At 42.3% G+C, this 25,440-nt stretch overlaps 1 protein-coding gene across 3 annotated transcripts in view; it reads left to right on the top strand.

Annotated features, from left to right (window-relative positions):
* Window positions 1-25,440, top strand: part of dgkza (diacylglycerol kinase, zeta a) — a 141,392-nt gene that overhangs the window by 5,112 nt on the left and 110,840 nt on the right. Inside the window, exon 1 of one of the 3 annotated variants that reach the window (XM_083758984.1) lies at window positions 22,974-23,187. The exons of 1 other annotated variant lie outside the window; for it this stretch is intronic. In XM_083758984.1, the coding sequence (XP_083615110.1) occupies window positions 23,186-23,187 (2 nt within the window). In that variant the 5' untranslated portion in view covers window positions 22,974-23,185. Of the gene's footprint in view, window positions 1-22,973; window positions 23,188-24,571; window positions 24,704-25,440 lie in introns of those variants that run through there. One more of the 3 variants, XM_083758985.1, reaches the window with a different exon arrangement.

The following is a 25,440-nucleotide window of genomic DNA, read 5'->3' on the forward strand; positions in this document are numbered from 1 at the left end:
CAGCAATGTGATCTTAAATGTTATGTCTCAGGTTGTATTGGTGTAAATATAATTATTAATAAATCCGAATGGCTCGAATTGAAATCCGAAATCCGAATGACTCAAATTGCTCGAATCCACGTGGGTTTTTAAAACGAATATCCGAATCCAATTTTTGGACAATTACGGCAGCACTACTACAAGCCCGTTATTGCGATTGTCAGCAGTTCAACGGTAAACTGTTAATTATTTGGACTGTAAGTAATGATTGCACTCTATCTCGGTCTCTCACCACATCAGTTTCATTGCCATGTCAGATTTGTTTAATGTCACGTCGTCGACTATTGCTCTAGGTATAGTCTGCTCATCTGCTGTGATGGTGGTCTCAGGAAGCTATTCTGGATCTCATGAAAAGGGTATCTTTGAAAGGCAAAGAAGATGTCCCGCACACCGTCAGACACTTCACTTAGACCTTCATCAGGACAGACGATGACTGACAATTGTCTGTCCTGATAAAGGTCTACTAAGCGACCGAAACGTCGACCTAATAAAGAGCAAATTGTTTTCGGCAAGTGTCTAACAGTGTGCGGGACCTCTTCTTTGTCTTTCAAAGATACCCTTTTCATTATATGCTCTATTGCCCTACGCACCTGTCACCAGCCTTTAGAGGTGTGCATCTGCCTTTTGTTATAAAGGTATTCTGGATCTCGCCAGGAGGTTGTCTTTCAATGCATTGTTGTCTTTCTTGTATTGTTCTATTCAGTTGTGAGTAGTACATATCCTGTTTTATAATAATAATAATAATAATTATTAATAATATATTTTTAATAGATTGCATTTTTGAGCCTCTGCTCCAATATGCAGCTATGTGTGTCCCTGTCTCTGTGTCCGAGCACGGACAGCTGAAACACCTTGGCAATACCACTCGATGGCACTGTTGAACACACACACACACACACACACACACACACACAGGCCAGGAGTACATTACGTTTACAGTTACACCGCTCGGTTCACACAGGTGGATTTTATAGCGCTTTTCCATGGTCCATTCATTCACACATTGGGAGGTGAAGCGGCAAACAGTCGACGCCAGTGTCCTCACTTCCCAGTTCCCACATTAACACACCAATGTTGGCAAGCTACCGTGCGAGGCACTGAACGACTGTTGTGGGGGACAATGTGGGGGTTCAGTGTCTTGCCCAAGGACACTGCGACATGTGGACAGGAGGACAGGCGGAGCCGGGATTCGAACTGCTGACCCATGGATCATTGGACAACCTGCTTACCTCCTGTGCCACAGCTGCCCCTTAACCCATTCTGAACGGGAACCCCTTTTGGTGTTTTAAGCATTATGTTATGCTTTAGCTGTTGAAAAATAGCAGATCTACAAGCTCATAGCGCGGCCCCGAGTGCGGCGCTACAAGCTTTTAGGTCTGCTATTTTTGAAAAATCGTGAAAATGTGGTGCGAATCTTTGAATATATATTGTTACAGAGCATTTTTAGCTCAAATCTTCTGGGGTGTTCCTGGAACAACATATTTTCAGATGGGGATCGGCGGCATATTACATATAATTTGTGTAGGGTCCTTGACATGAAATATTGAGCACCACTGATATAGAAACATAGGTATTTCAGAAAATTACTATGCTCTCCACAGCAATGGGCAGCCTTTTCTGCCTTGTCAGAGAACTCGTATTATAATAAGATTTTAAATTGGTCATTATCTCTCTCTTGAATCTGCTGCAACTATATATATTAAAAAAAAAACAATTGCTTTTGTAATTGTCCTATTTTTTACGCTTCTAGTCAAAATGAAGCATTTCTCATATTTCTGATTATTGTGTGGACCCCAGGGAGTCTAGCTGTGGTTGCTATGGCTACCAGCTAATGTGGATCCGTAATAATATAACATAAAATCTGATCATAACAAATCAAATCACATCTAATCTAAACAAGCCTCTGTTCCTCTTGACAGATGGTACACTACAAAACCCTGAGTGTTAATTTGACAAACTCAGGGTTTTACTGTGTAGTGAATCACTAAACCATAGTTAGTACCATCCTCTATTCTTTAGTTTACCCACACAGACAGAACAAACATTTCAATATGCTGTTGCTCAGTGGCTTCTATGTCCACCTTTCAGCTGGTAGGCCTTGAAGAGCAGTCGTTTGATTTGCATGTGAAACACTGCCAGTATTTCATTTTGTTTGTTTGTTTGTTGCTTCAGTTGTTGTTTTTTTGAGGGGCGCTAGCCCCTTAACCCATGTAGACCTGAGGACGATTCCACAAATGTCTTCTAAATCATGACAGTTTTCTGAAAAACCCTATGTTTCTCGTCTCAAAACATTTTCATGTCAAGGACCCCCCCCAAAATATATGCTGCTCTGAAAGAGTTCGCTTATATTCAAAGATTTGCACCACATTTTCAAGACTTTTCAAAAAGCTTGTGAGCTTGTAGATCTGCTATTTTTCAATAGCTAAAGTATAACATAATGCTATAAACACCAAAAGGGGTTCCCGCCCAGAATGCGTTTTTAGTGTCGATTTTCGTCTTACACAAACTTAAATTCCTATTGACAGTGAATGGAGAATTTATGTCAAGCCTGTGCCCTGGCCACTCCTGGCCAGTATTACGTAGTTGCAGTAGTTCTCAACATTTTCATTACAGTTTGTTTGACTGGGTTCCACTGATGTTGCCTGCCTCCAGCCCTGAATCGCTACCATTAACAAAATATGTCCTGGCGATTCCAAATGAAAATTCATACTGAGTGTCAGGCTACACCACTGATGATAAGTATTGTGAAAATAACAGATCGGCTATTTTTCGAAATGGTTTCCCATTTCTTATATTATTTGACAATTTGGCCAATGTTTGACCAGTTTTTGTACTAGCCTATAGTTTGTTGATTACTTTTGATCAAATCATGTGGGGACCCCCCCGGGGGGTCCCGACCCACAAGTTATAGAGGACATGGGGCCCCCACACCTTTCCATGACAAGGGGGGCCCTCATAGTATTTATTTCTATGATTTCTTCCCCCCCTTGCCTTTCCAGTTGTGCCCCTGGTCGACCACCACTTTGAAAGCCTGCCATGTAGTGGGCGGGAAGGGACTCAACTATTGAGCCCCTGTCTGTCAGAGAACTTCCCCAGTGTTCAAATGCTTGTCAATACATGTCAGAAATACAAACAATGCAACTTCTGTGTTCTTCGAAACCTAGACGGATGTCTGTCAAAGGGATTCATGCTTTCTCTGCAATAATTAAATCATACTAGAGCTTGTTATCAGCCCGTGGAAAAGAAAAGTACAATAGTCCACGGTTTCCCAAACAGTGGGCCGGAACCCATCTTTGGGTTGTGGACCAATTTGTATAGGTCACAAGTAAATATCTCCTTTTTCCGTTTCCCACATAAAAAGAAACAACAATATAAAAATTGGTTACTGAGTAGACAACTACAGACTAGAGTACAGACAACTACACATTGCAACACATTCTTCCATATATAGACATGCTGTGGAAACCAGAGTCATTTCCAGGAATGACATGTTTGGCAGGCAAGATGTGTTGTCGTCATCGTCGTCATCGTCCCCCGCGCACAAGGGAGTTGCACCACTCAGTTCACACGGGTGTGATTTCTTTCTCAGTGTATGGATTTTTGGCCAGGCAGAATTGGATTTCGACAGGCCTGTCCTCGCCTTATTGTAGATACGCCATATGGTGGCAACGTAGCATTTGATAAAACATCACTTCACTAAGGTTCCAAAAATAAACTATCCCACATGTGTCTGCAAACTGAGTTTTCATCACAATGTTTTGGTGAGCATGGACCATGGTGATGCCAGGTTTACATCAAATCACATTTTCATTATGTCCCAACATTTGCAATGCTTTGCAAAATTAGTTAAGCAGCAAGTGTGCAGGTGGTAAAAGAAAAAGCATTATTACGCTGGTGTGCAAGAAACTTTTATTTTATTTTTAATTATGTGCAACCTGAGTCTGCTAGTGCCACATATCCATATATCTTCTAGCCCACAGGTTTTCAAAGTGGTGGCGTCCAGATGGCACCAGGCGGGTGGGGGGGGTGTCTTTAAGCCATTTTGCAATAGGGTGGCCGCAGCCCGTGGCTATGGCTATTTGAAGTTCCTTGGCATGGAAACGTTCTGGATTATTGATTCATTAAGCTTCGGGGTTCTACAGAAGCTAGCTACGACTCCTTTTTATCCCCACCAAACTGTTTCTCTTGACGTTACATGCATGCAGAAGCCCAATTAAACAAACACCGAATTGCTCACGGACGCGTGATACCAGCCTCGTGCAAGGAGCTGATTTCTGGAAATGCTAAGTTAACTTGCAACAGGATGTGAGTCATCATCCCATAAACAGCAACAGCAGTGGTGGTGTTACTGATAAGTGGTCTGTTGATAACAACTGAATCCGAGTTATAGGATGTTATTCAGAAATGACATTTATCAGTCACAGCAGAGAGGGTGGTCTACTCACTCCCTGAATTTAACCTTTAGATTCGGATCAACCGCTGTTAAGTGAGTGTGGACATTAAATGGGTGCATGATGGGCGTACGAGGTCTGTTTTACAAGAATTGCATTTCTATAGCGCTCAAGTGCTCAAAGTGCTTTACAATGGTTCATCCATTCATCCATTGGGAGGTGAAGCGGCGAACAGTCGACGCCACTTCCCACATTCACATGATCTCATTCTATTAAGAAAATATAATAATTTTTGCCATTCTGAAAAAAAGGCTTATAACCTCTGAATTTAAAAATGTTCCAACTTGTTGACTCTTTTGAAAGCTTCCCCCTGAAAACATTGATACAATTTGCAGCCTTCAAACAAAAGGCTTCAGGCAATTTTATTTTCCAACGTAATTATTATAAAATAAAATATCTGCATAAACCGATATATTATTTCACCAATACCGATTACGATATATCCTTTTAAGGCCAATGTCGGCCGATACCGATGTGTTTGCCGATTAATCTCCCATCACTAGTTACATCACGAGTGACTATTTGTGCGCCTTTTCATGTCACGAACAGCCGTCAAGCCACACATGATGCCACTGCACTGCACAGCACACGGCCAGTGAGCACAATTTGAATCCAGACAGTAGACACTGTGTTCTGGATCATGGCGTGCTGCAGCGATTAGCATTTCGGCGCCATGTCCCGTCGCTGCACGGCAGATCGTGCCGGCTCCGTTTTCCACGAACATGATTGCCTGAGTATCACTGGGCTTATCAGGCAGGGATACTCTTTTATCTGGCCAGAGGCCGCCTCTCTCTCTCCACAATTAGGTGTGTCTACATCAGTCAACAATAGAGCTCTCTCTCGCCACTGTGGGCGCTTCAATGTGCCACTCGAGCTTAGCTCCGTCGTTGCTTTGTTTCCATCGCTTCTCCTCGGTCTGGAGTGTGTAAACACAAACAGCATCATTAAGTGCTTCTACTCAGAGACGGCTATAGGCCAAGAGTTCCGCACCATTTTCACGCCTTATACGTTGCCTAACCAGGGTTAATTATCACATGAATAAGTATTAGAGCTCATTGCAAGCGTCTCTCTCTCACTTACAGTAGTTATCCGTGTCACAGAGGTCAATGGGAATGTGAACATGTATACCAAATTAAAACCGACCCATAAGGATGCTGTGGTTTGTGGATTAGAGTTCGTGTAGTGCTTGTCTAGTATGTTAGTTATGTTGCCTTTAAGCCCTTGTTAACACGCAGATCCCCTGGTCATCCCACTGGGGGCGTGAAAATGTAATAATAACACAACATAAATAAAATACGAAGTGCTTTTCACCACAGCTCTTAAGAACAGGAAACGAAACGGTAAATGAATGAAATACCGTGAATAAATTAAACGAATGTCCGAACGAATGTCACGGTTTAGGGATTTTCGTGCAGCAAAGCCCACGGGGGATGAAAATGTTTATGTTTTTAATCCTATGGCGGATAATCAGACCATTGCTAGGCCATGCATTCATTCATGTCATGCGTTCATTCATCACAACATGAGCCCACAGCTGTCCACACGTCTTTACCTGAAGGCCCCCAGGGCTTTCCCTGTGGTTTCCACAGCTGTGTGCACAGTGTGAGTGTTTGAGTGTGTGTGTGCGTGTGACTGTGTGTGTAGGGCTGTCGCGATGAATCACGATTATGACATTTTAACACGATAGCATACAAATAAATAATTGCAATTGACGATTTGACTATATTATTGTCGTTGAACACTGGAACATATCTGAATAAAGTTGCACAGGTCAGATATCGTTATAAGCTTGTAGATCATCTCTGAAGAAAGGCGTTGAAGTGGGTTTTCGCCGTGTGATGGAAGAGAGTGACTGTGCCATCTCTTAGCTTGGTGTCTCGTATATTTCCCTCAGCAGTAGAGGAGGACAATTCTTCATTTGGTTGCAGGTTCCATAACTGTTTCTCTGATAGATACCGGTAGATCTGCGACTCGGCGTGCGTGTGTGTGCGTGCATGCGTGCGTGCGTGTGTGTGTGTGTGTGTGTATGTGTGTGTGTGTGCACGTGTGTCCATCCGTGCACACTCTGTCAGAGACTAAAAGCAGACGAACAGACCGACAGAAGGCTGCATAATCTAATTCTAACTGGGTTTAACCAGTAATCCCGATTGTGTGTGTGTGTTTGCGTTAGAGACCTAGGTACTGTGGTCGATTTTACCGACTCACCACAAAAGTTACATAAGGATCAGTTGTATACAGTATGTGGTACTGCAGCACTCTCTCTCTCTGTCTCTGTCTGTCTCTGTCTCTCTCTCTCTGTCGAACAGCTTGTGGGTATTGCGGAGTGTGAAGCACAAGAGATGAGAAGGCAGGGGGAGACCATGTCGACGTGGTACATCCTCATTAAATATAGGTCCTCCTGGCTCAGAAGTGAATTAGGTTGCTTATAATCTAAAACAGATGGCAACACCACTAGGCCAGTCAATCTAAAGCTAAAAAGGGGCGTGAGTCGTGACCCACAATAAATTGGAATAGTAATCGTTCAAGGTTTTTTTAATGATCCTTAGGGTCATCCAAATAACATACAGTATTAAAAATGGATTATAATATACATTTTGGATCATGGTATATTCAGGGGTTAGCATGTGACATGTCAAACTAGGGGTTATTCATGATTCTGAATCCATTCCAAGCATTAGTTTTGCACGAAAAACACTCACATTTGTGAAAACGGAATGGAATGGATTCAGAATCATGAATAACCCCTAGTTTGACATGTCACATGCTACTTAAAGCATAATTCAAATTTACATTTTTTGCCTTATATAGGTTTTTTTTTTTTTCAATAATATTTTTATTGATTTTTACATTTTATGACAGACAAGACAGGAAAAACAAAAACAGACAGCTCAACTCAGGCGCGTTGTGGAACAAAGGACACAATTATACACTTATACCAACAAAAAACAAAAGTGCAAAAATAATAAACAAATATGGACACATTTGCAGTTTGGTGCTTGAAAGTTTAGATGGGTTAACTCCAGAGAAAATAAAATAAAAGATATGCATTATACATACATACATACATACATAATAACTTTATCAATCAAGGTTAGTGGCATCGCTTCTGTCCAGGAACCCTATGGTCAAGGTGGTAGCTAACTGAGGGCCAACAAATCTCAAATATGGGTCCCATATTTTATAGAAGGTATCTGTGGTGGAGCGTAGCATGCAGGTTAGGAATTCCAACGGCATGCACTGCATGATTATTTTGTGCCAGTCTTTTTTTGTTGGTGGTTTCTCATTAATCCAAGACAACAGAATATTTTTCCTAGCAGCATAAGTTAAGAGATTAAACATTATATAGGTTTTTAATGGTACCCCAACGTTCAACCCCTGAATTTACCATGATCCAAAATGTATATAATAATCCATTTTTGAGGGGCGCTAGCCCCTCCTATATACAGGTTTAATGTTTGTTTTTAGTTCAATGTTTGTTTTAAAAATGCCATTGACAATGAAGGGAAAATGTACGTCATATTGTCCCTCATTACGTCATATTGTCTCTTTATTAATGGCGTTTAATGTTTGTGTTGGCACCGTTTGTTTTACATCACATCACCTAATCAACATGAGTTAGACTTTAATATATTAGCGCCCCTCACTTCACACAGGTGTGATTTTTTATATGTTATTTGGATGACCCTATTAGGATCATAACAAACCTTGAACGATTACTATTGGAATTTATTTTGGGTCAAATCTTACATTTACTGGCCTACGCCATCAACAGCCATACTTGGTTAAGCAAGAGTTCACAAGTTCTCCCTAACCAATGTCATTTCAGGGCGCTTTAGAGTCCATTAGAGTTCAGCCGCTCATTTCAGCTCTCAGCTTTCATACAGCATGACTTATCCTATATTTGTGATCTATGCACAACTAAGTATGAATCAGACGTTATGCTCCTTATGTAATACGTTGTGGTGGGAGACAAAGTAGGAGGAGGAGCAGAGAGGAGAGGACAGTGGAGGAAAGAATAGAACAAACTCAAAGAGAACACATTAAAAAAGCAGATATCCGCAAATTACATTTGGACTTGGACAACTCTATCCCAGAGAGGCAGTCGATCACACTCCCGTCAGCTAACTGATGACGTCTTCCTCTGCCTTGGATTGAGTACAATAGGCACACAGAATAACTCTTAACACAATCCATGTCAGTACACTACAATAGAAACACAGACCAGTGGCCAGCGTTTCTATTGTAAAAAAAATAAAAAAAAAATAAAAAAGTTTTGAAAGAAAAAAAGAAAAGTAAAAAAAAAAAAAAATTCAAAGACCCCCATAACTCTGAGTTAGAGAAACTCTGAGTTACACGCCTGTACGGGCCGTTTGGAACGCACTCAAGGACACTTTGAGACCCACTGGTGTAGCAGAGTGTTTCCAGTGAGCCAACATGGACAATACAGCAGCACCCGTCCTGACTCTGTTTGACCAGAATGGAACAGAGCCTTCATTAGTATCATCGGTAACACCTGTGAAGGAAGAAGGGAAGGGGCCCAAGTTCTTTCCAAAATGGCTGCATAGAGCTTATTCAGCGTGGTATGAAAATCAATGCAAATAATGTGTAGAGGAAACCTGAAACCTTTAGGACCCCCAAATTGATATGTATTTAGCTGCGGACCCCCCATCTCAAAAATATTTTGTGCCAGATTTGAGAAGGAGAATCTCAAAATAGTCACTGGAGGAAATATGGATTTGAACAAAATTCTGTGATGTTCTGTTGCATTTCAGTTCAGTTCCCCCCAGGGGTCCTTGAGGCAGTTCCAGGGGGTCCCCAGCTAATTGATAAAACTATCAATTAGCCAAATGGACCCTTATGGGTCTGTAACTCTGAGAGTGTACAAATGGACCCGCTCAGAGTTACATTAACATTGATTTAAGAGCCGTAAAAATTGTCTTCTCCTTGGCATATCTTTTCAATTAGGGGTCCGCGGTCTACTTTGTGTCAATTTGGAGGTCCTAGACGGGGTCATCCCTATATGTTCCCCAGGTTCTATGTTCCCCAGCTTCTATGTTCCCCACTTACCTTAGGGTTTAGGGTTAGCGTTATAGGTTTCTGGTTTAAGGACTTCAGTGTTTTGTACTATACAATTGTATGTATAAGTACAGAACAAAGAATGTTTTTTTTTGCCATCTTTGTTGAAGAGTCTGAGCAATTATGTTTTAGTTTATTTTATGCCAGTGTTATTTTTTTGTTGGCTAACTAGATAGTTTAAGTAGCCTAGGCAGGCCTAAAGTTCAATGGATTGTTCAAAGACTGAGCTTAAATCAGAATTTGCTACTAAAAGTAACACTAAGACTTAAGTTGCTAAAATACGTTTAGTCTTACTAGAATTACTAAAATGACTAGGTTAGGTTTCTGGCTTAGGTTTAGGTTTATTCTAAGTGGGGAACAAAGAACCTTTTGTTGCATGGTGTGGAACATAGAACCTGGGGAACATAGGTACGCTCCCGGCTAGACCCTTCACTCAGTCTGAGTGCTGCCACTCACACCACCAGGCTCCTGCAGATCCAACCAGTACTCTGATGTTAAACTGATGTTAATATAGCATATAAATAAATAATACATATAAATGCCTTTTCATTGCATCAGATTAAGGCTCAGGATGCCCATTTCATCATGTTTCCCTCTTCCCCTTGCCAACGGTTCCAATTGATTCAGATTGTGTCAAATCTGTCAATGTTGAATAATCTTTCTTCTGTCGGTCCCTGGCACAAAACATTTTCAAATGGGGTTCCCGTGGACAAACATCATTTTCGGGGTCCTACTTGGCACCAAAAGGTTTGAGAACTACTGATTTAGAAGGCATTATTTTGTAAGTTAAGTTAATGGCATTTATGTATGTCCTTTATCCAGTTGAATTACCACCAGGCCACGTCAGTACTCACAGCTAAATAACAGCGCAGTAGATGAACTGTAAGTGTCCCTACTTAATAATCATGATGAATGTGTATATTCATTCAGTCGTGTACTGTAGCCTCCCCTCCCCCAGTGCTGAGCGGAGAGGTGTCTGAGGCTGGGTGTTGTATAGTATAGTGTTGTACATCAATGTAGGCTAATCAATAGCATTGGCCCCATTTACAGTAACACTGCAGTCATGTGGCGTTAACGTTTACGCTATAACTTTCCTGGACGCTTTCATTATGACAGAAATATTTAATTGAAGTTAAAGTAGAAATGTCGATAAAAATCAAAGCTTGCATAGCGTACAGTAGGAAGCTGTCCTTTTCCTGTGTGTTGTTTTTGGCAGCAAATTTCTATTTTAGTTTTAGTCATAGTCTCTTGAATAATTTTCATTTAGTTTTAGTCACATTTTAGTCACCCGGAATGTTTTAGTGTTAGTCTAGTTTTAGTCGACTAAATATCATGAGATTTTAGTCGACTAAACCTACGGTTGATTTAGTCGACTAGTGTATTTGGACAGGCCTTGATGAAATAGAAATATTTTCAGCATGCAACAGTGTAAAATGACTTATACTGGATCTTGTCCACTAGTCCCTTCCTAACATTTTAGTCTATTATTTTTTTTATTGATGAAATTTTCGATATAGTTTTAATTTCGTTTCTATTTAGTTATTGTCAGTGAAAAATGGTAGTCGATTAGTTTTAGCTGACGAAATCAACACTGGTGTGCGGGACTGGACAAGAGCTCCACGTGTCAGAGTTTGACTTCAACTTAACATTCGTTTTCACGTCACAGATTGACGCTGTAAAAAAATAAATAATAATGTGGGTGATGAAATGCTTTGTACCGCAAGCTAAGCTCCCATCATTTGCAGTTTCAAGAAAGGGGTGAGGTTGAGAGAAAGAAAGAAAACAAGGGAAACGGATCGGTCAATCTTTCCTAATATGAGTAGAGTGAAATATATATATATATATATATATATATATATATATATATATATTTATATACAGTATATAGAAGGTGCATGGCTAAAAGAAGAGTTCATCATCATTTGACAAGTTTAGTTACTGATATAGCAGCCGGCTCATCAGTATGGTGGATAGATACAGTAGATGGATAGATGGATAGATGGATAGATGGATGGATGGATGGATGGATGGATGGATGGATGGATGGATGGATGGATGGAATAGAATAGATTCTTTCTTTGCAGAATAACATCAAGTTTGATAATGGACTCATCATCCAATTTCAGTTAATTTGGCAGAGAGCAATGCACGTTAATGATGTATTGTTGTGATGTATTTTTCTTGATTGGATCGCACATGCGCACACACACACACACACACACGCACGCACACACACACACACACACACGCACACACGCACGCACGCACACACACACACACACACACACACACACACACACACACACACACACACACACACACACACACACACACACACACACACACACACACACACACACACACACACACACACACACACACACACACACACACACACACACACACACACACACACACACACACACACACACACACACACACACACACACACACACACACACACACACACACACACACACACACACACACACACACACACACACACACACACACACACACACACACACACACACACACACACACACACACACACACACACAAACACACACACAAACACACACACACACGCGCGCCAGCCAAGTGAAAGGGGGATGGAGCTCAAACACGAAGAGGCATATTCAACAACGGTGGTTGTCATGACATTCTGAGTATTCTATGAGTAACAAGCTACTGATTGGCTGCTAACAATAGAGGGGCTGGCCACATACGGATTACCAACTGCTTTTACTGACTGTCTGGTGGTGACATGACATGTCAAAAGTAGTTACAACGATAATGACTTTCTGCCAGGCTTGTTAAGAGAGGACTTGTAGACATGAGGTGGTTGGGCACAGTGCACTGGTTCATAGCGTGGGGTCCAGGCCAGCTGGGGACTTCTAGGGGTCTTTTGAAGAGCTACATGTCCCATAGTTAGGAAACAAAAAAGTGTACAAATGTCCATTTGTTCCATTATGTACACTGACAGAGTTAAATTAAAGGACCACTTCACCAATTTTCAACCCATCTTCATATACAGTAATTGGCCCTCACTAATGTAATCTATGTGGCCTGTGTCATTAGGAGGCCTGTGGGCAGTTCAGAAACCCGTCCACCAGGCAGATTTTTTTTGAAAAGATATTTACATTTGTATTATCGTGAGCGAAGAACGATGGATTCCATTTTCACATTGCAACCTTTCAGGAATAGAAAGCCTGCAGTTTCTATTAGCTTGGATTCCCCATCGATGATGTCACTGGTGGACGGGTTTCTGCCCACAGCCCTCCTATGAGACACAGACTGAGTAGAAAAGAATTGTGTCATTTTATAATGAGTATTAGTGAGGACCAATTATATAAAGTTAGCTTGAAAAGTGGTGAAGTGGACCATTAACACGGAGGGTTTTGCAGTGTAGATTTGGTCTGAGAGATTAAAAAAAACAAATAACATAAAATATAATTGTATCAAATGAGGGGTCTGTCTGTGGCATGGCCTAATGAATAATAAACTAATAGAAAAGGTTAATCAGCAGTGGTTTCCTGTTTCATGTACTTTAGTGTTGACATTTCACACTAAATGCGAAATGACATTTCACACTTGTCCGACCGAGGGACGAGACACCGGCTGCATCTCCCCAAAACGAAGCGTGGCTTTCATTATTGCTGCCGTGTGAGATACGATGGAGCTTTAAACCATTTAGGCCTGACATCGGAATTTTATTGTCTCCACCAGGCCGAAGGCATGTGGGGAGAGTATGTTTTGCACTCCGTCCGTCCGTTTGTGTGTCCGTCCGTGTGTCCGTGAACAGCTAATCTCGGCCACCGTTAACCCGGTCGATGGCAAATTTTGCACACACACTCCCTGGATGCCAACGATGAATCTCTGCCCCAAACTTTCCAGAACGGCCTGTTATAGCGCCACCAGGAGGCCGCTTTGTGCAAAACAAGTTTTTGCACAGTACACCTACAGATTTTGTCCAAACATCACGCAAATTGGTACACACACTCCCTGGATGCCAACGATGAACCTCTGCCCCAAACTTTCCAGAACGGCCTGTTATAGCGCCACCAGGAGGCCGCTTTGTGCAAAACAAGTTTTTGCACAGTACACCTACAGATTTTGTCCAAACATCACGCAAATTGGTACACAGTCTCTCTAGAGTCATTCAACCAAACCGGTCTTTCAGATTTCTCAGACTCCATCCTGATTGGTTAAGATTGGCTTCCAAAGTTCACAGGAGTGCTCAGTTTCAAACAAAATGCTGCAAATCATGAACACATCGCGTGATTTCTGTCAGATTGTGCACCCACATTCCCACTAGGCCCAGGACAAAATGCCACATGCCTCAAGGTGGCGCTATAACTGGCCGAAAAGTGTTTTTACCTCTAACTGCACGGATCTGTGGATAACCTGGTGGAGACCTGTGCCCAGAAGGGCACTTTTTCTAGTTTAGAAATGTCTTCTAAATCCTGACAATTTTCTGAAATACCTGTTTTCTATATCAGTGGTGCTCAATATTTCATGTCAAGGACCCCAAGAATTATCTGTATTTGGCCGCCAACCCCCCATCTGAAAATATGTAGTTCCAGGGACATTCAACCATTTGCGCCACATTTATACGATTTTTCAAAAATAGCAGATCTACAAGCTTGTAGATCTTCTATTTTAGTAGAATAGGGATATTGGACCGGTATAACAGCAGGCAATGCCAGGATGTGGACACTGACGGATAGCAGCAATAGTACGGGAGATGGAACGTGTACACATCTGACGTCTCGGCAGAAAAGATAATAACGTCGGGAAGGTTGGATGGAAATGTTAAGTGAGAGCGCAGATGAGCAGAGGACAGTGATTATTTATTTATTCATCTCCTAGAATGTAATTAGACGGACTGAATGCTCTCATTGGAGTTATGGGGGTAATATTGCACGGCGCTCTGGGCCATGTGTGTCTTAAGTGGAGTAATGGTCATACAGTCAGTAGCAAGGTATTAGCTGCATCCATCATTTTATCCACAATTCCCCTTAGAACCACCCATAGGTACACTGTGTGTGTGCGTGTGCGTGCGTGCGTGCGTGTGTGCGTGTGTGTGTGTGTGTGTGTGTGTGCGTGTGAACAATGAACAAAATGTGTGAGTTTTGAGTCCATGTATTTTTGTGTGTTGATGCAGGTACATGTATGTGCAGCACATCCACCTGTGTGTGTGTGTGTGTGTGAGAGTGAGTGAGTGAGTGTGTGTGTGTGTGTGTGTGTGTGTGTGTGTGTGTGTGTGTGCGTGTGCGTGTGTTTTACCTTATTAGGTGGTAATGTATGGGTCCGTTATATAACATAAAAGGACACAAAAACAGTGTTTTGGTATAATTCTGCTGATTCTCATTAGGATAATGGTCATGGCAGATTTTCAGTGTGAATGGTGGACTGACTGATCTAGTCAACACAATTATCTGGGTATATGAAAAGCGGGGGCGGGGGGGAAGTGGGTCATTTGTGGGTGGCGCCGTGGGTGTTTTATTTTGGTAAGTGTTTGAATCGCCCCCCTGTTTTTCTCTCCTGTTCATCCTGGCGGTGCATCGTGTGCCTTCTATTGCTGTGGAGTGATGCAAGTCATGCAGATACTGAGTGGGTGTTGGAGAGAGAGAGAGAGAGAGAGAGAGAGAGAGAGAGGGAGAGAGAGTGGATGGACAGGAAAGGTCATCCAATTGGATAGGAAAAGAACCATAAAAAATGACAACGATATTACATACTAGGGCTGGGTTTTGCCTACAAACTCACGAACGATATGTATTTTACAATTTACAATGTATAGGCATTTAGCAGACGCTCTTAATCCAGAGAGACTTACATTAAGCAAGAACAAAAAAGCATGGCAATACATTGCATACATTAAAAGTAGTTATCATGAAACATGCGTACATATAAACTATACATACTATACTATTCATATACTGTATACTATAAAGTGCTATGACTACATAAAATGCAATTCTAATGCTGTCTACGTGACATGCTATAAGTCTGATGTATCGCGATACGATCGATATTCATCACAATACGTGTTGATTTTGAATGTGTGTCCTACTGAACTTACTTTTGCCGATGTCTTGACAAATATCACAAAAAGCAAGTAGATAATAATGAAAAAATAAATAAGAAATAAATAAATATATATATATATATTGATGGAACTGTCGGGCATAAACCGATGCCGAAAGCCACGTCACACACGGCATGTCCTCCCGTATCGATGTGGTATAGCCTCTGTATCGAGGTCAGGAGGTGCACACACATCCCAGGCTAATTCAACGGGTGCTCGGAAACAAAAAGAACAGACTGCAAAAGAAAGAATAAGTCCGCACACCGGTTTGAAAACTTTATTTACCAAAGTTGGGAAAAAAAAACATACAACGTTGATTGAATGATTGATTGAAATATTTATTAACAGTTTGCAGAATTACAGTACATTTCAAGGACAACTCAATACAAAGACTGTTAACTGTGAGTGGACCCAATAAATCATTACACTTGTTTACAAGAGGGTCCACCTTGTTCAAATCATCAAAACATTTAGAGACATACAAATAGAAAAAGAAAAGAGAACAGGAATTCATCATAATGGTCAAAATTGAAAAGAAACATATTCAGTGAGTTGGTGGCCATTTTATCACCGGAAAGATTAGCCTCTAGGATGAAATCTAGGTAGGTAGGTATATATATACCTGACGAAGGTATATATACCTGACGAAGGTATATATACCTGACGAAGGTATATACCGGTGCCTGACGAAGGTATATATACTTGACAAAGGTATATATACCTGACGAAGGTATATATACCTGACGAAGGTATATATACCTGACGAAGGTATATATACTTGACGAAGGTATATATACCTGACGAAGGTATATATACCTGACGAAGGTATATATACCTGACGAAGGTATATATACTTGACAAAGGTATATATACCTGACGAAGGTATATATACCTGACGAAGGTATATATACCTGACGAAGGTATATATACCTGACGAAGGTATATATACCTGACGAAGGTATATATACCTGACGAAGGTATATATACCTGACGAAGGTATATATACCTGACAAAGGTATATATACCTGACAAAGGTATATATACCTGACGAAGGTATATATACCGGTGCCTGGCGAAGGTATATATACCTGACGAAGGCCACAGAGGCCGAAACGTTGTGTGTTTGTTCCCCCGCCTTGGTAAATAAAGTTTTTTGGGGAGCTTTCAAAACGGCGTGCAGACGTTATTCATTCTTTTGCAGCCTCTGTATCGATACAATTATCGGCAAGGAAGTGCGATACGATTATTGCCGTATTGATTCATTGAACCCACCCCTAATAATTACAGTATGTGTATTCCTTCTGTACACACAAATGGATCAGATGCCATTGAATCAGTGGCGAATATATGGACAGTGCGACCAGTGCAATGCACCGGGGCCCAGCTCCCCCCAAGGGGCCCATGAAGGGGGAAGAAGAAGGGGGAAAAAAGAGTCAAGCCACAAATATTAAATTCTTTAGGGGGCCTAAACAAAATATTTGCACTGGGGCCCATTGCCAGGTCCATTCGCCACTGCATTAAATATATTACTTCAAGAATTGCTTCTCCTTATCTATTTTCCAGAGGCAAAAGGGAAATGTTTCATCTTGTATTTTTTACTGTTAGTTCGTTTGTAGTTTGTTTAAGCTTTGTGCCTACGATACTTTGACTGCAAGTTGCGATGTTACACAGCTCAGGGCTATATCTCTAACTTGCTTTACCAATGTACATTAATTGGCATGTTTCCCATGCCAATAAATCCCCTTGGGAAAGAGAAATCAGAGTTAGGAATAAATAGCTAATTAAACCATTTTGACCTGATTCTAAAAATGTCTTCTACATCCTGACAGTTTTCTGGAAAAAGCTATGTTTCTATGTCAGTCGTTCTTCGATTTAAAAAAAATAGCAGACCTACAAGCTCGTAGCGCGCCACTCGGTGGCACGCTATGAGCTTGTAGATCTGCACGCATTGCACATAAGATGAGGCGGAGACACCGAGCTGCACATCCTAATGTATACCAGGCCGTCAGAGACACACACATGCCTCATGAAAAATGTACAACAAATATTTTGTAATGAAAACATTCCGTATCTATCTTGGTTTGTGAAGTACAGCACGGGTCGAACACACCAGCAAGATTAGTTACAGTCACAGAGAACGGTGGTCCCTTATTGGCCAAGGGTTTCCGCCGACATACCGACAGACAGACGGTTTGCTCAGACAGTAAGACACATAATTCTCCATTCATTGTTGTCAGTGGCATTTAATGTTTGTGTTAAGAGAGAATATACACTATAGCTGTTTATAGGAGAGGCTGACACCCCTCAAAAATATGTCCAATGTATTACCTGATCTAGGTGCATAGACCCTTACAAACTAAGCAGATAGACACCTCGAAACCCACGGAAAGTAAAGACAATTTACACAAGCTGTTATACATGTTCTGCCTACTATATTTGATTCCTTCATTCTAGTACTATATCTGATTGTACAACTTCTTGTTGAGGGGCGCTGGCCCCTCCAATGCCCATCTTTGTCTGTTTGTGTGAACACAAACACGATGATTTGATTGGCTGATCACCCCTTAGCGATGATTTGATTGGCTGAGCATTTTGAGTGATAAAAGTGAGGGCAGAAAAAGTGAAGACGCCAAAAGAGATTGGGCGGAATGGCATTCATGATTGATGATTTGATTGGCTGAGCACGGAAAGTGATGTATGATGATAAGAGCACACGCGTGCACGCACGCCACGCACACGGCACCCCTCAGTTCACACGTTGGTGTGATTTTTTTTCCTAAAGTGTTCCTCACGGGAGGAAACCAACCAATCACATCACACTACCCTCCCTCAATAATGGATGTATTAAATTAGAGCTGTCAACTGAAATAATTTCCTTGGCAGTCGGTGGTGGCGATGGATGCAATCCTGTCATTCTTAGCTCGCTGTAATCAAACCGCTCGCTCGACCTAAAAACACCCCTACCTACATCTCTCTGCTGCCTGTGAGCGGGCTACTTATTGGTCTTCAGTCCAAGAAGCCCACAAATTAAAGGTATATTCAGTGATTTCACTTAATTCAAATATCACTTATTTTTTTGTTTTGTTGTGATAATCCTCCCTACTATAGAGTGTGCTGACCATATAAGGAGTTCCTCCCTGTCCCCAGTTAACCCCTGGGGGTCAAAAAACCTTCGTTTTTTACTCTCTATCCTGATTGGACGAAAGGCTGGGTCCCACAGCCAAAAACGAAACCTAAGGTTTTTTGAGTGAAATCACTGAATATACCTTTAATTCACAAAAACAAAAAGCAATTAACTTAATTATAAAGATTTCATGCATAGCATCCCTGCAGTGGTTTTCAACCTTTGCTATCAAGGTCCATTATTTATTCTGTATTTGAGCCACGGAGCCACCGTTTGATGAGATTTCGCCTCACGTGCGGATATTTATTTTGTTGTCGTTGGATTTTGTCCACAATTCCATGCTGTGTTGATGTTGGCATACCATGGGAGAGATAATAGGCACAGTGGAACACAAATAACAATTATTCTACATTCTCTAATTGTGAAGACTTCTTTTAAATGATATAATGCAGAACAGATCATTTCAAACCACTACTGTTGTGTAATCATTAGTCTCACAAGACATGGCCAGTGTTAGATTTTGTTAACAATTGTGTGGAGTCCAGTCTGGCACAGATAATGCTTATGGCGCACTCTGCTGGGCAATCTATGTAACGACGCTCGTTCAAGATGACCTGAAGAAGCTTATACTGTCACTTTTCATCAACGTATACAGATATATCTGCTACGGACAAATATCTGCCTTTTTTCAGGGATTTTTGTTTTTTTGTTTGTTTGTTTATGTGTTTGTCTGTCTTGTATTTAAATTGATTTGATTAGCCTGGCCAGCATTTTCTTTTCTGCTGCTTTGCACCTCATTCATTCTCAGACCTCTGACATATTGCCCCCAAGCTTAAACATTGTTCTGCTATAGCTATTACTTACTTATCTTATCTGGCCTGGTTAACCACTCCCCCAAGGGGCAATGGTTAACCCATTTAGGCGTGATGTCGAAATCCTGACAGCTTGCTGAAATACCTATGTTTCTGTATCAGTGGTGCTCAATATTTCATGTCAAGGACCCCAAAAATGATATGTTTTCTGTGTGGAGTTTGCATGTTCTCCCGTGTCCCCTATAGGGTAGGTACCCTCACGAAAAACATGCAGTAATCCTGGTCTCTAAACTACCCTCCCCTTACCCCTGTGTCGGATCTGTGGTTAGACTGGCATATTTGCCGATACCGATATGACCAAAAAGGGCCGATACCGATACAGTATCGCGACATTTCTAGCCTAAATAAACTAAATAAGTACTGTACAATTTTGAGGTATTTGTACTTTAGTTGAGTATTTCTAATTTCCAATACTTTTACTTCTACTACATCTCAGAGCAAATTTTTTTACTTTTACTACTCCACTACATTTATTTGAAAACTTTAGTTACTAGTTACTTTGGAGATTTTATTATTATTTTTATTTTTTAAGATATTTTTTTGCGGCTTACGCCTTTATTGATTTTTTAAGGGATAGAAAGTAGGCTGACAGGAAACGGGAGAGAGATGGGGGGATGACATGCGGTAAAGGCCGTGTCGGGTCCGAGAGTCGAACCCGCGGCACACCGCGACTGGATCACCAGTCCGGTGCCCAGACCGTTACGCTACGGCCTGGGCCGAGATTTTAATTTTGATTAGAAAACATACATTTACCACGTCAACCCTATATACATTTCGGCCATGTGAAAATAGCAGATCTACAAGCTGACAATGCGTCGCATCGCGACGCATTGTGAGCTTGTAGATCGACTATTTTCACAATATTTTGAACACATTTGAATTTGTGAAATGGGACATTCTGCAACACGAGTACTTTTACTTTTAGTACTTTAAGTACATATCAAAGCCCATACTTTTACTTTTAGTACTTTAAGTACATATCAAAGCCCATACTTTTGTACTTTTACTTGAGTACATTTTCAATACGGAACTTTTACTTGTAACGGAGTGCATCTACATTGCAGTATTTATACTTTTACTTAAGTAAAACATTTGAGTACTTTTTCAACCACTTGTAAGGTGGGTGAAAAACTTGGTTGTGCAGACTCATGATGCACTTAAAAAGGATAAAGAGAGGACAATTGTCAGAGCATAATAAATAAAAGTTCATCAAGGGTGAATGTACAGTATGTATGAGTATAAATAAAAGGAGTCCCTATTAACCCATTTCGACCGAGACCGATTCTACAGAATGACAGACAGTTTTCTGAAAAACCTATGTTTCTATATCGGCGGTTCTCAAACTATTTCATGTCAAGGACCCCCAAAAATATATGAAATTGGCCGCCGACCCCCATTTGAAAATATCTTGTTCCAGGGACCCCCCCATGCACAGGCAAAGATTTGAGTTAAAAACGTACACAGTATATATTCAAAGATTTGCGCCACATTTTCACGATTTAAAAAAAATAGCAGACCTACAAGTTCTGTGCCGTGCTATGAGCTTGTAGATCTGCTATTTTTCAATAGCTAAAGTATTTAGCTTTTTGTGCATCAGACTTAGCTCTTGTTCAGCAGTCTAATACATCTTTTGCTAGAAATCAGTTTTTTTTGTCGCAAGGAGTTGCATTGGTGCATGTGGATTTGGACTTTACTTTGAGTGTGTGTGTGTGTGAAGGGCGGGAACCCTATGATGCGTTTATGGCTATAATCCAACGTGCCGCGTTACACAACACTTGACACACAGTCTCAAACAGGACACGGGCTTTGTTTCTTTTTTTAAACACTTTGTGTTCCCTGTGTCAGTAACGTTAGATAGACCGCTTCTGTTACCTTTAGTATACTTTCCTGTCTGACCTACTAACAGAGTGGCTAAGAATGCACTGCCACCTCCACCAGGATGTTGGGTAAACCACCCATTCTGGGCGGGAACCCCTTTTGGTGTTTTTAAGCCTTGTGTTATACTTTAGCTATTGAAAAAGCTCGTAGCGCGGCAGATGGGGGTTTGGCGGCCAAATACATTTCTTATTGAATTTTTACGTTTCTTCCACGTAAAGATGAATCGTAAATTGTATACAAATAAAGTAAGACAAACTAGAAAAGTGTAAATTAAAATCACAATACAATAAAAGAGACAAGAAAAAACTAAAAAAAGAGGAAAGGGCGAGCAGCACATACACATTACAGTCAGTTATTCATTAGGAAAAATATATATATTTATACACAACACACATCAGAAGGCATTGCACAGCGGGGGCTCTCTAATCCCTTCCTTTATAAATCAGAGTAGATAGCTCCCTGGGCAAGTGATCTGTCAGCAGCTGCCATATATATTCCTAAAGTTGTTTTCGCTCTCTTTTAACCCATTTTGGACTAAGGCAGATTCTACAGATTCTTGAAAAACCTCATGTTTCTATGTCACCCCCAAAAATATATGTAATTGGCCGCTGACCCTCATCTGAAAATATGATTTGAGTTAAAAAACATTCACTCTGAAAGAATATATATTCAAAGATTTGGGCCACATTTTCACGAAAAAAAAAAAAATAGCAGACCTACAAGCTCGCTATGAGCTTGTAGATTTGCTGTTTTTCAATAGCTAAAGTATAACATGTGTCCAGACCGTCCACTCTGGTTAACCACTTCCAAACCTTCTGGCTCTCACTCGTTCCCTTAACGTTTTAGCTTGAGACCCAATAGAGAAATGTGATGATCTCCCCAGCCAAGACCCAAAATAGTGAAAATAGCAGATCTACAAGCTCACAACGTGCCGCAAAGTGACACCTTGTGAGCTTGTAGGTCTATTCTCTATTGTCACGACTTCTCAAGCATTTGTTTTCTAATTTATGGAACTTCTTGGTATTTTATTTATTTATTCATGAAATGAAAATAGCCGATCTGCAAGCTTGTAGAATAGATTGGTTTACGGGGAGAAGAGACGGTTATCAGAAGAATCCGACAGGTTGCCTGTCAGACAGACAGACAGACAGACAGACTCTCTGTCTGCTCTGTGAAAGCCATGTACTCCCATTGAGCTGCTCCCCCCCCCCCCCCCTCTCCCCCCGGAACAGAGAGAGCGATTTTGTTTCAATAGTGTGTCAGACTGTCAGTTATAGCTCAACCAAGTCGGCTTATATCAATCAGTGAAAGAGTTTTGAGACAGGCAGCTCATTGGGACAGCTAAAGTGGGGGGTCCTGACTGTTATGATTCTCTGCTTCCTGGTTCTAGCCGGGTGGCTAGAGAGGATCTGTTAGGGAGAGCGTGTGTGTGTGTATGTGTGTGTGTGTGTGTGTGTGTGTGTGTGTGTGTGTGTGTGTGTGTGTGAGCGAGCGTGCGTGCGTGCGTACGTACGAACGTGCGTGCGCGAGTGTGTGTGTGCGGGCACAGGTCGAGCGCGAGTAAGTAAGTGGACAGCAGACTGCTCCCCCGGGCAGCACGTTCATCTGTCAGCGCGCGACTCGGGTTTTGTGTGCGTGTCAACGCGGGACTCAGATGTGAGTGTGTGTGTGAGTGTAATTAACTGCCTGACAACTAGACACAAGTAACAAGAGCATAGGAGAGGGAGGGAGGGAGGGAGGGAGGAAGGAAAGAGAGAGAGAGAAGAGGAAGAGAAGAAAATAACAAGAAGAACACGACAAAGGAAGAGAGACACTGGGACAGAGAGAGAGAGGATAATGGCACTGACTGGAGGACTGGGGAAGTGTTGGAATAAAACTATTTCTGCTATTCTGCAGTCCTGCTACTGATGACGGTTGAGACTGCAAGCGATTCAACAGGAAGACTGGAGAGAGAGACCTACAGAGAGAGAGAGAGAGAGAGAGAGAGAGAGAGAGAGAGGAATGCAGGCAGGGATTATGTCCCTCAGGGCTTTGTGGTACATGGACACTAATCACACACACACCTCGCCTTATGGCTTGTGAAGAGACCTTTGCCTCCTAATATGTCGTGTGTGGATTGTTGACTTTGTAGGTGGCAGCCATGTTTGTAGTTCTCTGTGTGGCCGTGTAGTCCATCTTTGTGTGAGTGTACAGCTGAGGCCACGCTTGTCTGCCGCGGCGCAACAGGACCAGTTGACTTTGTGGCCGTGGCGGTTGCGCCCTGGGAGTGTTTATCTGTCAAGACGCCATGCGGCTATTCAAACTGTTCAAACTGTGGGAACTATTCAAACTCCGCCCTTAGAGGGTCGTTTGTGAAAATAAAAAGGGCCTTGGTGTTCAGCACGAGCACCTTTTATTGACACCTGTGGCTGCTTCAGATTGTGTCCGGTGATTCAGATTGTGTCCGGTGCTTCGGTGGAAATTGAACCGGGACGTCTTCTTTTTTATTATTATCTTATTATGCTGAACATTTCCACCCGGTTTGTCCTGGGGGGGATGCACGCCAGCGGAACCAGGGGGCCACAGGCCGGATATGCTTCAACCACCCGGGAACGTTCCTTTTAGTTCGTGTTACGAAGAGTCGTTTCGAGTCTCGACAGGAAACAATCCGAGGAAGGAGGAATAATTCCGCAGAGAATACATTCAAGTCCCTTCGAGAGCTGGACGACGTCGGGACAAGATGTGAGACGGGGAGTGGGGGGGGGACGCACGCGTTGACAGACACGCACACTGACCAGAGACACAACCCCCCCCCCCCAAAAAAAAAAGAGCTTTAGCAAACAGCAAAAGTCCCCCCCCCCCCCCCCCTGTGAATTCACACTTGCCATGCCATGGATCCTAAGCCCCCAGCAGGCACTGCGTATCCTAGTGGGGACGGCCTTGGACCCGAGGCCTTGGAACCCCCCCCGGCTTCTACCCAGGTGGTCTCGGGTGGTGGTGGTGGTATCTCGGCTGAGATAGGAGGAGGAGGAGGAGGAGGAGGGACAGTGGAAGACAGAGAGAGAAGCTCAGCGTCGTCCTCGTCCAACTCGTCCTCGTCCAGCCTGCCCTCGGTCGCTCTGCTGGCCTCCTACCTGCCGGAGGGCAAGGACAGACACAAGACCTTCACTGGACTCAAGCTCTTCTCCAGGAGGTATAACACACTGTCTCACAGCCTGCATACATGTGCTGCCCTACCTGAGTGTGTGTACGTGCACGTGCGTGCCTGAGTGTGTGTGTGTGTGTGTGTGTGTGTGTGTGTGTGTGTACTGGTTGGCAGATCGTATTTTACTGGCTGGATAGCTGATTGGAAATGGAGTGTCCAGTTTTTGCACCTCTGTCTGTCTAAAGAACAGTAACGCTGTACCTCTGAGTCTGCCTGTCTCTCAAAAATGATAGTGAGACACCCCCCCCCCCAAAAAAGAACAAAATACCCTAGTAAATGACCCTCTACCCTCATCTAACACATGGCTGTAGTTGTGTAAACCTACCAGCAGGTGGCACAATTGGAACATGTTGAGATCCGCTACACTACAAGAGCATTGCATTGTAACCATCTCCTGAATGCACGAGTGCACGCACGCGCACACACACACACACACAAACACACACACGCACGCGCACGCACAGAGCGTTTGTATTAGTCTGTCTCTGTGTGTTTGTTTGTTTGCGGCTGTGTGTCTGGGTTTGTCAGGGCCAACCTTGCCCATGGGGGTCTCTGGTTTGACGTGATCGTCATGGCGACAGGACAGGGGGGTATTGTTGTTATGGTGACAGAGGGGCATGATGATTGGCACGGCAATCAGGACACGACTTCTAGCCAATTCCCTTTTTTTCCCCTTAAACTAGAAAAAACAGACCTAGCAAGAAGCTGGCAATACAATGGTAGTA

This window comes from Protomyctophum parallelum, assembly GCF_964188405.1.
Source record: "Protomyctophum parallelum genome assembly, chromosome: 23".
In the NCBI taxonomy this organism is placed as follows: domain Eukaryota; kingdom Metazoa; phylum Chordata; class Actinopteri; order Myctophiformes; family Myctophidae; genus Protomyctophum; species Protomyctophum parallelum.